General features: G+C 55.4%; 4 protein-coding genes across 4 annotated transcripts; 2 read left to right on the forward strand and 2 right to left on the reverse strand.

Annotated features, from left to right (window-relative positions):
* Positions 1-203: 203 nt before the first annotated feature.
* Positions 204-1,187, reverse strand: CTAM01_11828 (TTL domain-containing protein; the record flags this gene model as incomplete). Its single annotated transcript, XM_060527837.1, has 2 exons — positions 204-1,091; positions 1,152-1,187. The coding sequence occupies 2 exons, from the start codon at positions 1,185-1,187 to the stop codon at positions 204-206; spliced, it is 924 nt and encodes a 307-aa protein (XP_060377507.1).
* A 1,821-nt stretch (positions 1,188-3,008) lies between these two features.
* On the forward strand, positions 3,009-5,864 carry CTAM01_11829 (uncharacterized protein; the record flags this gene model as incomplete). The annotated part of the gene is made up of 4 exons (XM_060527838.1): positions 3,009-3,196; positions 3,264-4,653; positions 4,708-4,843; positions 4,900-5,864. 4 exons carry the CDS (start codon positions 3,009-3,011, stop codon positions 5,862-5,864), a joined length of 2,679 nt encoding a protein of 892 aa, XP_060377508.1.
* Positions 5,865-8,986: 3,122 nt separating this feature from the next.
* On the forward strand, positions 8,987-9,826 carry CTAM01_11830 (uncharacterized protein; the record flags this gene model as incomplete). The annotated part of the gene is made up of 2 exons (XM_060527839.1): positions 8,987-9,257; positions 9,378-9,826. 2 exons carry the CDS (start codon positions 8,987-8,989, stop codon positions 9,824-9,826), a joined length of 720 nt encoding a protein of 239 aa, XP_060377509.1.
* Positions 9,827-10,261: 435 nt separating this feature from the next.
* On the reverse strand, positions 10,262-12,108 carry CTAM01_11831 (prenylated Rab acceptor 1; the record flags this gene model as incomplete). Its single annotated transcript, XM_060527840.1, has 2 exons — positions 10,262-11,506; positions 11,584-12,108. The coding sequence occupies 2 exons, from the start codon at positions 12,106-12,108 to the stop codon at positions 10,262-10,264; spliced, it is 1,770 nt and encodes a 589-aa protein (XP_060377510.1).
* Between the last annotated feature and the right edge of the window lie 2,675 nt (positions 12,109-14,783).

Genomic DNA, 14,783 nt, shown 5'->3' on the forward strand with positions numbered 1-14,783 from the left:
TTCGTCACTTGGGTTATTGTGAGCCCGTCTCTATAATTCCAAGTTCAAATCTGCTTCTCCAAGTCTATTTGTCCGAATCTAGAACCGCCATCTTTATGTCGCATGTTCGTAAACGGACCTCTAAGGATGCCAGAACTCTAATTCTATCCTTTCTCACCGAGCAATTGGGGAGGGGGTGGGTGACCCCCCTCCCCCAGCGAGGCTTATTCTTGCACATTCACGGCAGTAAAGCTCGCTTTCAACGGAGCGATGCTAATGACGCCATTAAGCGAAGCCCACAGGTCCTCACCCTCGGAACTCTCCTCAGCTTGTCGTTTGATATCACCAAGCTGCGGCGCCCACCGAAACTGATACGTACGCGACGACGATGCCGGCGCCGACATCGCCAACTTCTTCTCAGGGTCGGCGGCAGAGTCCTCGAGCACGGGAACGAACAAGCCCCCCGTGACCCATCTCCCCTCCGCGATCTTGGTCAACCTCACCGGCGCCTCACCGACGTCGGCGACCATGGGCACATTGACGCTATACACCTCCACTTGCGGGTGCCACTCGCTCGCAAGCTCCTCCACGAGCTTAGCAGCCCGCACGCACGCCGCGCGGATGGTCGTCGGCGGTTGCGGGTCTTTACTCCCGAAGCTGAGGGCCACGGCGCGGCGCCCGCACTGCGCGGCTTCCAGGGCGCCGCCGACGGTGCCGCTGCTGAGCGCGTAGACGGTGCTCGCGTTGCGGCCGTGGTTGGGGCCCGATACGACGAGGTCAAAGTCTTGCGGCGATAGGTCGGGCGTGTGGAAGAGTCCTAGTTGGGTGCAGCTTGCCGGGGGCCCGTTTACGATGAGCCAGCGGTGGGTGCGGTCTTCAGTCTCGCCGCAGCCGGGGACGCTGCAAGTTTTGTTGGCGTCATCTGAACAGAACGACGCTGGACATCTGCTCTCTGCGGTCAGGGTCTTGCCGACGGCGTGGGCTTTTCCGATCCAGGAGAGCGGCTTGTCGGGTATGACCACGACGGTTGTGTGGCCCGCCTCGTTCAGGGCGGTGATGAGGGGTGCCAGGTAGGGCGAGACGGGGGACGGGGGACCGTCGTCGTTGACTACCTACGGACACGGAAGAGGGAGAGGCGTACTCATCAGCTTATTTGATGTTCCACCCCGTACGTTTGTAACCATGTCAGCCGGGTATAACCCACGCATTGTGCGTGTGTAGGTAACCCGGCCAGGGGGGGGGGGAGATAGTAGGCCATTTTATTTACCAAGAGCCGCATTGTCGCACGTCGGCGATGTCCTAAGGACAGTGAGGTCCAAAGAAAACAAAGAGATAGGAAGAGATATGCCGAGGTCGGGCAGCAATATATTGGCAAATCTGGCGCCGACGCGTTCGGCTTTTCTGATGCCTCTCTTCTCTGGTGGGTTTTGATGGGGTAGTGCCGTTGTCGTAGTGGTAGTACGCCGTAGATCCAAAGCAGGCTGCCGCCGAGCCGCAGCAGTGACGGACAGAAGAATGCAGAAACAGGGATCAGGAGGAAAGAAGGCAACCGAGGGCCAAGATCAGGCTGCCCGGCTATGGTTCCGCGGATGAGGCAGACGAAAGGAAAAGATGGTGTAAAGGAGAGTTTCCGGGACAGACTGTAGCTGGGCGAAGTATGACGCGCGCGCTTCGGTCACTCAAAAGAGGGAAACATGAGAAAAGGGCTGGCTGTTTTGGCTGGATTATAAGAGACAACACCAAACCGGGGGGTACAAGAAAAGCTCCGATGTGAGGTATGACTCTTACCGTGGTCCATGGGAGAACCCACAGGGCTGATATTCTGTGTTTACCTTGACCCTCTAGTCGGAGTAAAGAAGGGTCTGTTTTGTGTCGTGTCCTGTCATGTGGCACGGTATTGACTTTGTCCGATGATTCTGAGAAGAGCTGAAAATTGATGTTCCCCTCCTCATCCATCCCGGCCCAGTTCTTGTCTTTCGGTTGACCCCGCCGACCACGGAGCACGGCAACGCCGCATCGGATGGATCTACGAAGGGGACCAAGGTCGAGTGCACGAGAAGGGAAAGTCGAGGTAGATGAGGGTGGGATAATGCCTCCAATGTTCGGATCAAGGCCACAGTCCACACACACACACACACACACACACGCCATAAATGCCATAAATGCGACTCGGAAGCAGCCAAAGAACTTGGCACGCTTGTGGGCTTGTGGGAAATACTTGAACTTTGGGACGAGGCGTCCCGAGTCGGTGGTGCGCCTTGCGGTTTGCCCAACGTGAGCTTCTGCAGGCTCTCTCTCTCTCTCTTCTTGGTCCACCACACACTCGCCCTGTCTCGATGGAGTATGGACTACGAGATGGTGTAGTGGAGAGGAAGTACTTACCTTGCACCCTGCTCATGTACCCTCCTCATGGACATCACAACCTTGCCATGTATGGAGGGAAACCAAACATTGGGACGAGGAAAGAAAGTGTCTAAATCATTGGACGAAAGGCGTGCGAGAGAACCAAGAACCGGTGTAAGCCGCCATCTGCCGCCCTATATCGGAGCCCTGGAACTCCCTTCCCCGGCGCCAACTTCTGCTGTAACACACCGAAAGGCGTGCACGTTTCCCCTTGCCTAGGGGTCTGGTTGGTCCATTTAGTCCCCTGGGCTACACTAAGGAAAGCACCGCGCAGATGCCACAGCAGAGACACTCAGTGACGGAAGCTTTCCTCTCGTCCGCTTGTTCCCACACGCGCACACTCACTTACACACACCCTTCGTCAACCACATGCCAACAAGACAGACAGACGGACAGACAGACGCCTCCAATCAATCTGATCAAGGTCCAGCCAAGCAACAGCAGAGCCTCGTCTTGCCAACCCAGGCAAACAATACCTTATGAAGGGCCTCCCATCCCCTCCCCAGCCTGTTTGGGGCACTCACTTCCTCTTCTTGCCACACTTCTGGGCAAACTCACTCCAACACAGCCTTCTTGGGATAAAGTAGGCATTCATCATCAAAGTCATCTTGAAATTTCACACTGGTATGGCACACTGGGATAATATCAGGAACAATACCCCATTCACATGGGCCGGGCAATCGGCCGACGACCCCTTCAGCCAACAACAATGGCCAGCAGCAGCAGCAGGCCATGATGGCTCTTCTGCTCAGCCCATCGGTCCCGCCGGCCTCCTCAGCACCGACGCTCCTAGAAACGATGAGTCCTTGATCAAGTGAGTTGGAGCCTCGTTGTCTCCTTTGCCCGAGACACCGTCATAGTCATTGTCTAACATAGCTCAGGGACTTTTACGCCGAGCTTCCAGATTATCTTCATCAAGCCGGCGTCTCCGCTCTATCGTCCACTTGGCCGCCCACCCACGCGGCAGTGGCAGACCAGAACGATCTCCCTTTCGACCTCGCCATTGACAATGGCATCGAGCTCGACGCCGCCAAACCTGTGTCGTCGGAGCTGGCCCGAACAAGCAGCCAGGCGAGCTCGTCTGGCGTCGATGAGGAGGAATCCGTCGTCTTCAGCCATGCTGGCGACTTTAGTAACGGTGTAGGCTTCGATGACAGCTTTGGACAAGGCTTGTTTGGCAGCATCAACAGCCCGAGCACCACCTTCTCCGACGTCATCCTGTCTGCGAACCACTCCCTTGAGAGTAGTCCCATCGTGAATACTAGATGCCCGTATCTCAGCTTGCAGGTAGAGAGTCCCGTTTCTGGCGCTTCGTCGGCGACGGCGGCCAACACCCCGCAATCATCCGTACTCGGCGTCGATGATGCCTTTTCCGACATTGGCTTTGCTCCCGCCGATACGCCAAGAAGCGTCCCGGGCCCGCATGTCAGCGCCCTGTCGACGGGCTTGGCGAATCAGACTTCGTTGTCAACCAGCTTGAGTCTGAGTCCCACTTCGCCCTTCTATGATCGTTGGGATTCTGATGTCGGGGAGGGGAGGGTTGACGACTTTGACCGTCTGATGTGGGGCACTCCATCGCTCCCCGAAGGCTTCATCCCGTATAACGCGAACCAGTTGGGCCCGTCGTTGGTTATTGTTCCACCTGATATGCCCGACATTCACATGGGCGACTATTGCGATAGTGCGACTCCCGACCCGCCTTCACCCTCGCAGACGCATCCCATCGACTACTACCTTAATGAGATGTATGCACCTCCTAGACTAACACAACCTCGGAGCGTCCCAAATACATCGGCAGCACAGAACCCTGCCGTAACCGCGGCGAGTGGCCTTCTGGTCCCGGGTAGGAGACTCAGGAGACGATCAGACCCGGTCCGTATGGATGCAGTCGTCGGAGGACAGGTCCCCAGACTTCAATCGGCAATGAGCAGCACCACTCCTGCATCGCAACGCAGAAGCCCCGTTCAGCGTACCACGGCTCAGTTCCTGTCTGTATCTGGCGCTTCTCACTTCCAGAGATTGCGCCCATCCGAGCCACCGAGGAGGTCAGGAGTGACAGAGCCCATGCCCATCGTGGCCCGCCCAAGAAGGTTGAGCAACAGCAGCAGTAGCAGATCCTCTGATACACAAAGCCTCGTGGGCCGGCCCGGTCGGTCAGGCCCGGCTCGCGGGCGCCGCCACGGCCCGATGGACCCCGTCTCTCGTGGACAGGCCAAGGAGACGCGGAACAAGAAGATGGTGTGCATTCGCTGCAAGCACTCCAAGCAAAAGGTCAGCACTTGTTACCAAGGCAGTCCGTGGTACTTTTCACTAACCTGTGCCCAGTGCAATCGAAGTGATGATTCCTCTCAGGGCTCTTGTACCGGATGTGACAAACACGGCGGCTCTCAAAGGTGGCCCGGGCCCTGCGTCAGAGCCCATTTTGAGGACCTCATTCAAGCGGGAACGTGTAATTACATCTGTAAGTCAATCTTCGGAGCACCGATATCTTCCACGTGGAGACTAACCATCATGCAGCCCAACACGCCATCTATCATCCGACCCATGACAACAAGACCCGCATCCGCAGAGAGCTCCCCAGGCAAATTCAAATCGAAAATCTCATCCACAGGGTAAACCGCGCGCGAAGCCATTTCGATATTCGCGTCCACCAAGACGGCCGCCCCATCTATGTCCTAGACCTCGACGCGTGCCACGAGTACCTCCACGGTCTCCGACAGCAGATGGACGGCAGCGAGTGCAGCTTCCAGGCCTTCATCGACCGAGAAATCCTGCGCGTCGATCCCAAGACAGACGACTGGGAGCGCTGCATGACCCAGCTGACGACGTCGCGAGACGATCCACTCGCCTTACTCTGCCTCGTCAACAACATGCCCAGCCGCGCGGGCTTCTCCTACGTCTCCAAAAGGCAGTTCACGCCTATGGGCACACCCGTGGAGCAAGCCCTGAACCCTGAGAGTCCGCTCGAGGCCGAGAACCTCGTCCTCGCCGCGCAGCTTTCGAAGCTCATGTGTCGCAAGCTCGAGGTCAAGGCCTACGGGAACCTTCAGCGCCTCCTGCACGAGTCGGGGAACATGGACGACGATAAGGTCCTCCCGTTCTTACAGAGGCTCGGTCGGATTCTCCTGACGCTGCGCTGGCGGTTGTCGTGGTGGGCTGTGGTACCAGGTGACGCCGCCGCCGTGTACGACCAGGCGGACGATGATGCGAGGAAGCAGGCTGTTCACACAAGAGTACAGTCTCTGTGCCGGATTCTCTACTTTTACTACTGCTGCGTACGCAGGAGGTTGCCGGTGTGGACAAACGTCGATGCGCTGAGGGGCATTCACTCACGGTACCCGGACACCGAGGCCGAGATTTGGGATGATTTTCCGGGAAACGAGAGCCTGGAAGGGTTTGATGCGTGGATGGAGCGAGGCACGGGGCTTATTCGCGACGCTGGGGTGTTGAGTCGATTGCGCGCCATGGGGTTGACTGCGTGAGAGAGAGGGAGAGAGCGCGTGTGCGACTTTTGCTTCCTTCTCTCCTGGGCGGTATGCATTTCTTCCTTGTTCTTTTGAGACCAGTTTTCGTTCTCTGTTCTACATGGTCTTGATTACGATCTTTTCAGCGATGTAGGCGTTTGGAGGTTATCTGCTACAAATTCGGGAAATGGGGAAACAGCACACTCGTTGGAAAATGTTACTTGAAATCCAGTTTGGCGTTCTGTTTTATGACTATATGAGATACCATAGAGGAAACGGGCGTAATTGGGAGGTATAGCAAGCGTCTATCTTTTCTAGACAAATCAAACGATAGTCTTTGTTTTTTCATTTTTTTTTTAATGCCATGTCTTGGAAATGTTCTTGTGAACAGAGCAGTATGCCACCCTGATTGTGACATGATGCAGAACCGGACCGAGCAAAGCACCACTCATTCAAGGTGCTGCTGCTGGCCTGCCCAATTCTGCGAAATGTCTCGATAAGAGTGGTGTAATCGCGTTTCGCCCTCCAGATCTGGACATTTAAACTGCCTACCTTGGCTTTCAATTCCTGGAGTGTGATTTACTACATATCTTTCAGTTTCACAGCTCTTCCCGCGTATGATGCTCTAATTCAATGAATTTACTATTACTGCTGATCCGGGATGGACAAAAGGGCTCCCCGAGAGCAAAGGAACCCAGACTGTCCGGGTTTCCGTCTTCATAGAGGATACACTGATCACATTCGCACTTGCCATTCACCACCACACTACCCTTGACATTCAAAAAGGTAGAAGACTGTTGGTCACACGCAGACTTTCTCTCGCCCCTACCATGCGTACGTTAGGAAGGCAGATGGGAGCTCCTGGTAAGGTGGTTGTTGATGGGACCTTCTGCGTGATCTGGGCAGCCTAGAGCACCCCTTCCCAGTCAAATAACTGAGCATTTTGAGGTAGGTACTTTGGAAAATGTCCAGCCAAACTCGCATAAATATCAGGGAAGGGCCAAGGGAAATCACCTCATCCAACGCAGTTGAGAGTAGAGACCAATCCTTCCTTCTGTTAGAGTGTCATGTTTTTTCCGGACCTACCTCAACTCACACGGCACTGCCTGCGGTTGAGATGTAGGTTTAGACCTGAGATAGGCACGACCCGTCGGAAGGCTAAGCAAGTACCACTTCCACGTCTCTGACATTTCGTCGGGACCTCTGAGGCAACATACCCGGGGGCTTCTTCTTGTCGATGTCCAACACCAAGAAATGAAATTACTTTGGCCCAAACACATGAGATGTACGACGCGGTGTCCAAACTCGAAGCCTCTGTCTTTGAGGAAGTCAACCCTTCTCGAAATTCGTTCCTAGAGGAGAGAGAAAGTTGAGAATCCCGTCCCATCCCATCCGCAATGCTCCCCACCAGACCGCAACTGATCATCCACAGATGCCATGCCCAAAGCCGTTTAGCGTTTGGACCACCCCGGTCACAATCGAGCACCAAAGCTCCTTTAGCTTCGGCCTTGGGAGAGACAGGATGGGGACCCTGCGAAACCCTGTCCAGACGGTTTTCTCGATTCCCAGCCATCCATTTTTTGGTCTATTACATACTTTCACATGGGATACGTACCAACAATATGTGAGACCAAAAGCAATCAATTGGGATCATGTTGAAAATACGACAAGAGTCACATACAGCTCAAAAAAGGCGACACACAGGACGACAAACCAGCGGTGAATGAACAAAATCAAAAATCAAAACAACAGACAATTGATACGTTGCAATTGAGACGTTGGGACTTTGCACAGTCAGGCTCTGAAAGACTCATACAACTGGAGACCGTCCACTTCTCTTCAGCATCCAGACAACTAGAGTCACCCTCATTCGCCGAACCAAAGAAACCAACAGGTCCAACACTTGCTTCCTGTGCTCCCCTCCTGGCCAGACCTGTTCTCTACTACGTATATCCATCGGAAGCGGACACTCGCACGCAGGGCCACGCATTGAGTCGCAGAAGAGTCCAAAAGTTTGGTTGCGAATTCCCACATTCCGCCGCTCCCCGTCCACTCACAACTTTTCAGCCCCCAGTCCGCACACTAAAGCTTGCCATTTGCCGAACGAATTGCTTGCGTCGGAAATCGCTTGCATATCCAGTGAAGAAAAAAACGAACCCTGGTTCTTGCGCACGCGAGAGAGTTGCGAGAGCCTACGAATTCACCTGGCCTGGGCCCTTGAAAGACTTCTGACTGTTGACAAGCTGGCAACAACACTTGAAAGATCCGCGATCAGGTTCAAGGTGTCGAGGAGATATCCACGTTTGGGCTGAAGTTGTCCAGCAAAACGAACTCCATCCAGAGTTCAAAACCTAGGGTGTACCCTCGTCGTTCTCGTCTATCTATCCCCATTCTTCGCCTCCTGGTCTCTCTAGACTCTCGTCTACCAAAAGCACGAACCAGTGTCCCCTCCCCCCCTCCCCCTCCGACCTTCCCACCAGTTCGCGAGCTTCAACATCGCTCCCCTGGCGAGTCCATCCAATTCAATTAGACCCCATGTCATAAGGCTACGAATACAGCATAGCCAGCTCTATCCGTACGAACGCCTCATCAAGGCTCAAGACAAGACAAGACAAGACAACCCCCCAGGCATAGTAAAACTCGTCTCCGTGTGTAACGCGCCACATCCCATCCCGCAAACAGTACTCCCCGAGCCAGACAGTGTCGCATTCTCCAGCCTCGCACAAGGGTTTTTTAATTCCCTCCCCGGACTGGTTTGGCGTCTGTGGGTTTCCACCGCACCGTCTCACCACCTCCACGTCTCGATAGCTCTCCGACTCTCACTCTCACTCTCACTCTTCACTCCCACTCTCTCACTCCTTACACAAACCTCTCCCCTCCTCCACCTCTCAACCTGAGCATCCACAAGAGCTCGCCTCTCTCACCACGACAATCACAGCTTGATCCCAGCTGTGTCCCTCCTCCTTCATCCACCCACCACCACGACCTCACATCCCGGACCTAGTCTCCGTACGGATAGTCTCAGCCACCCACACCCACCCAGCAAGAAGCTCTCCCACTACAGAGAGCTCTCCCACACCACCTACAACACCTACACCGCAAGACAATCGCGAGACACGCAACACACACGCAACATCATAATGGGCTTCTTCGATTTGTCCACGGGCAGCGTCATCTCCGGCCGCTCCTCCCACTCCCGCCGGCACTCTTCCCACCACTCCAAAAAGCACAGCACCAAGCACCGCTCCCGCTCCCGCTCCTCCTCGCGCTCCCGCAGCAAGAGACACAGCGCGCCCAGCATCGCCGCCTCCATCTTTGGCGGCGACGACTACAAGAAGAACAATGCGTCGCGCGGCTCCTTTTTCGGTATTCCCAATGCCTCGCGCTCGTCATTCTTCGGCTTCGGCGGTGGTATGTCTGTCCATTGAATCCTCAACCCAGCCTCCCCCTCATCCAGCTATTCTACAATCCGGGAAACTCAATTGGCTTTCCCCAAGGCCCAATACCTTAGAACTAACACGATGTATCAAGGCCGCCCCTCGTACTACAAACGCTCCCCGCGAAACGGCTTCGTCCAAAAGACCCTCAAGCAGGTAAAACGCCTCTGGCGCGACCTAGTCTACTACGCCAAAAAGCACCCCTACAAGGTCGTCGCCCTCGTCATCATGCCCCTAATCACGGGCGGCTTCCTCACCGCCCTCCTCGCCCGCTTCGGCCTCCGCCTCCCGCCGGGCATCGAGCGCATGATTGGCATCGGCGCCAAGGCCGCCTCGGGCGACTCCATGGGCCTCGTCGGCGAGGCGGTCCGCATGGCGAGCGGCGGGTTCGGCGGTGGTGCTGCCACCCACGCGCATGTCGAGAGAGGGTACGATGGGGATTATTCGTGGGAGAGGAGGAGTGTTGAGCGGGATGGTGGTGGTGGTGGCGGCGGTGGTTGGGCTGATGGGCTTATGAATGGTGTTGCCAAGATGTTTGTCTAAACCCCGACTCACAAGGCACCGGGAGCAAAAAGAACAAACGGGCAAGAACTATGATTGGTATGGGTGGACATTCTTGTTCGGCATTCTTATGACTGAGGAGCGTTTTCTTTTCTGGTTTACGGGCTTTTTTTTTTTTTTTTTTGACTATTTATTCTGGTTCGTCCCATGCATTTTCCTGGGAACCGGCCTTTGGAAAAATTGTATGCCACGTTACGACCGTGCATGGCGCATTTACATATATACCTCTAGATATATCAAGATACGATTGATGACCTTTAAACAAACTTGTTAAGGGGAGTACGCATGGAGACTAGAAGCACAGAGATGCAGGCAATGGGAGACCAAGGAATTCATTAAGAAATACGGAGTATCGTTTCTATTATCGGTACTAGACACGGCAGACAACTTTTGACCCAGCCCTTGACAGCGAAAAGACTACTTCTTCTTGCGCCGACCACCGGTAGGCTTCCTCTTGGACGGCGACGGGTTGGCAGACTTCTTGCCCCGCGAAACCTCACGTGCCGGTTCACGGGCGGCAGCCTCCTCCGCGGCAACGACCTCCTTGCGACCTCTCCGCGTAGTCGGACCGGATGACGGCGGACGCTGCGGCGGCTCGACGATCTGAGCACCGTTTCCGATGCCGTCGCTGGTGCTTTCCTCGCTGCTCGCCTCACTGCTTTCTTCGCTGCTACTCTCCTCGGGTGGCGGCCCGCGCGGAGCCCGGCCGCCTCGACCCGTCGGAGGCGCAACGGATGTTCGGCGCCCGTCGGTGGAGCCCGATACGTTGCGTCGAGCGGCACTGGCGGGACCTTCAGTCTGGAACTGGAATGGGTCAACGCCATTTCGAGATTTTGGCAGAGACGAGGTCGAAGAAGCAGGCGACATGTTATCCGATGGCAAACGCTGGCCTGGAGGCCCCTGAACGTAGGCATAGTTGAAGGGCGACGAGCCCCTCTCGCCCATGATTCGAGACGTCGGTCGCTGCGAAGCGGAAGTTGCCGATCTAGGGCGGGTGCGCGAAGCGTTGGGCGGCGGAAAGTATCCCATGGGCGGCATCGCACCACCGTCTTGGACATTGGCGAAGGTTCCAGGCGACGGATGGCGGGGCAGATCGTCCTCCAGAGCCAACGTAGGCGACCTTCTGCGAGAGGAGGTTGGCTGGAATTGCGACAGCGGAATGGCGAACCGCTGCTCCTTTTCGCGCCGCTGCTTACGCTCCTGCTTGCGTGCTTCCTTTTCAATGCGCTTCCTCCGTCGTTCTAGGGCTGCCATCTCTTCTTTGCTAAGGTTGACCTCGAGCTTGCCCCGTTCTTGTGCACGTCGGATACGGGCCAGAGCTCTGTGCGCGAGCGCCTCATCCCGCTCTCTCGGAGAAAGCTGATCCCAATCAATCTCTTCTTCCTCTTCTTCGTCGTCTTCCGAAGAGGACTCTTCCGAGTCCTCGCTGTCGTCTTGGCTGTCGTCCTCGTCATCGTCCGAATGCTGGTAGTCGTATCCTCTACGCAATGCCGTCGTCCGGTCACCCACGTCTGTACCCGTAAAGCGGAGCGGGTCGCTTGCGAACCGCTTTCCTCGCGAAACCAAACCAACGCCTTGTGTATCTGAATTGTCCAATTCCGTCTCCTCTAGCTCCTCGACAACTCTCGTCCCGTCCTCCCAGGACCCCTGTTGCGCAGCTCCCTGTTTCCTCCGCCCGCGCCTTGATGGTCTTCCCCACTGGGGCGCAAATTTGGGAGCTCGCGGCCGACCATCTAGACCGCCTCCCCGGAAAAAGCCTCATCGATAGGCTTGTCCATAAAAGCAGCGTGGCCGAGGATGACCACGCCAGAAGCACCAACGAGCCAGAGCAGCGTCGCGAAAGGCGAGGCGTACAGGCCCAAGGGCACAGAGATGACGAGAAGACCGGTCCACAGTTGGGATGTGGTGGCCTTGAAAGAGCCGATCTCGAGATCACGACCGTCGAGCTTGCCAATCAGGAACATGCCCGCAATGACAAAGATGATGTCGAAAAGCAACAGCCAGTTGGTCAGCAGAGCGTAGATGCTGAGCATCAAGAAGACGACGCTGTAGTTGCTGGAGAAGTAGGAGAGGTTGTAGTTCCATCGCGACTGGACCTCGCCAAAGTTGGCGGGCTTGGAGAGGCGCTTCATGTCGAAGAACTCGCCGACAGGACGCAGGTTGGCGAAGCGGCCGCTCAAACCGCCGGAACGCATGCTGTTGAAGCGCTCCTGCAGGCCGAGACGGTTCGTCAGGGCGTCGATGGGGATCTGGATGCGAGCCATGGTGTCGGTGTTGGATGTGGAAAATGCGATTGATGCGCGTCGGTAAGGTGGAAGGCGTCGGTAGAGGAGGGTAGATGAAGATGCAGAATGTCAGGGGGAGACTTTTGTACGGTGTGTTGATCGTCACACAGGAAAAGACCGTGTTCTATATGAGCGGGTGCAGGTTAGCGGGATGCATGCACAGGGTGGATGGTATTGGTATTGTAGGAAGAATGGTGGATTTGAAACATTTTGGGAGGTTCAGGCCATGTGTCTTTTCAGCTCCATTCCTCGTGGAATTAGCTTTCCTGACGCGCGGAACGGAACACGTACGCACCTTGGGGCGATGAGAGGTACCTAAGGGGCGGTAAAGGCTAATGAAAGCTGCCTTGGGGGATGGGCAAGCGTGATGCTGCAGGCAGAATTTGGGTACCCAATGCGGTAGAAAGTTGGTGCTGACTAGGCAGAGGCTGAGCAAAGTCGATGAAGGCGTTTGGTGATGATGGTATTGTTGACGTTTGTCTCGTCGTGGTCGCGGTGGCTCGGTACTGAGGGACCGAAGGCGATCTTTTTTTTCTCCCGTCAGCTTTTCTTTTTCCGTACTCGGTACCCAGGCAGGGAAAATCTCGGTAGGGGTGCTGAGCAAGGCAGTGTGGGCTGGATCCGTAATCTCGTCAATTCAGTTCAGGGGTGGGGATTGGTGATTGGCACTAGAAACCGTAAAACGGCACGGTTTCCCACACGTTTGGTTGGCGTGGGAGAGGAGAAAGGGGGCCCCTGTCCGGTCGTCCGTGTTCCCCGTCTTGGATCTTGAATTTTCGGGTTCGTCTCGTGGGAGTTGGGTAATGAGAAGGGATGAATGGATATATTGTTGTACATAGAGGCTGAGGCTGAGGGAGATGCATGCTCGAGCAAACGCTTGAGGAATTCGCTACCTTGGGCCGAATGCCAGACGAACCATGATGCGGGAAGGGAAGGTACCGGTAGGTATGTGAATCATGTGATCAAGGCAGGGGAACGAAAGGGAAGGAAAGGCCAAAGGGCAGCTGTAAGAGATGGAAGGAGGCCTAACTCCCCGAAAGCTGGAAGAGGAAGGCGACGAGGGAAACATGGGATGAAAATGAGAAAGAACGTAGCTTACCTCTTGCCAACTTTGTTGTGAATTGACCAATTCCTTCCCTCGAAACTCCCAGTGTTTTCACAAGGAAACAACCCTTTCTCTGCTTCTTTCTCTTTCTTCCTGTTTGTCTTTCTTTCCTATCGTGACAATTCCCGTCGTTCGGTCGCGCGGGGGGCGAGCTGCGGGGCTCGCCCTCTCGTTGGTCGTTGGTTGACCTCTGTATTCCTTCCACGCTCGGAAAGAAACAAAATACACTCAAAGGCTGTAGTGATGCATCTCCCGCTGGTCCTCCATCCGACTTTGTCAGTCAGAAGAAGAGGAAACACAACAGGTAAATGACAAGACGATAGGGAAGAGAAAGGGAAGAATCCGACAAAGATCCGACCACCGAAGGGGATATGGGCAAGCTTAATGAAGGAAGCGGAGAGAGAGAGACAGCCAACTCAGCTACCAAAGAGCTCTGACCGCCCCTCCATTAACCAAGGAAGACTTTTCTTTCTCGTCATGGTGTATCTGACTTTGGGCTGCAACTAACACTACTCCGTACACCGCACTCCGTACCCAAACCACCGCCTTGCTTTATGACACAACCGCCCGCTACTACTACCCATTACTTCCCTGGTTTCTATTTCCCGTCGTTGATCCCCCCGCGAGTACGGACGCATCCGGACGGGGGAGCAAGACAGACGAGAAAGCTTGAGAACCACATCCGAGGATAGCTCAGAGCCCATAGGTAGCTTCAAGCTGGGGCGACACACAATCCTCAATTGGGCTCCATGGGATAGGACAGCGCGGCAGCTGGATCATGGAGGGGGATCCCTCTTGCATGCCTCTGGCAAGTCAGAGCCGGCCAAGTCGCATTCAAGGCTGTCAAGCCGGAGTGTGTTTCCACACCGCATGGTCGTCTGTCTCCAGACTCCGGTTTCTAGCAGCATCTTGTCTCTCTCCCAAGCACCCACGCATCTAGGTATGGACCCGTCTCTCTGAGACCGAGACGGGAGTTTCTACTGAAAAGAATCTGGAGGCGGTGGGAGAAAGCAAAGGCTGGAAGCTCTGTTAGACTCCCCCTCCAAAACTAAAAGACAACCACCACTCAGTCGACGATCGCCCCAAGGACCAATGACGGACTAGCGGTACCTAACGATGGCGACCCAAGCGGCAGACCCCCAAGGAAACCCCCAGATGGCAAGAATGGCACTAATGTGAAGAAGAAGCAGCCATCGCCCGCTAAATCGTGACGTGAGGCCAATGAGCTGGAATGAAAGAAGGGATGACGGCCGAGCCAAAGCAGACTTTTTTTTTTCTCTTTCTTGCTCGTGGCTCTCTCTCTTCACCTTTCCTTACCTTCCATCAATTCCAGCCCGACCGCGCCACGCCCTTCGATGCCTGCGGCTTTTGTTGGTGTCTCAAGGCAAGCTCAGATATTGCCAGGCCCACGGTTCGCTCGCCAATGCGCCATCACCCTCACGTCCATCCATACCTACCTTGCGACGATCAACCTCCCGAGGCAGTTAGGAACATATTCCTGCGTAGGGTAGCGTGGGAAGCCGATAGATAGGCAAATGGCGTGCGCCAA

The sequence above is a fragment of the Colletotrichum tamarilloi genome, assembly GCF_030869305.1.
Source record: "Colletotrichum tamarilloi strain Tom-12 chromosome Unknown Scaffold_68.1, whole genome shotgun sequence".
NCBI lineage: Eukaryota > Fungi > Ascomycota > Sordariomycetes > Glomerellales > Glomerellaceae > Colletotrichum > Colletotrichum tamarilloi.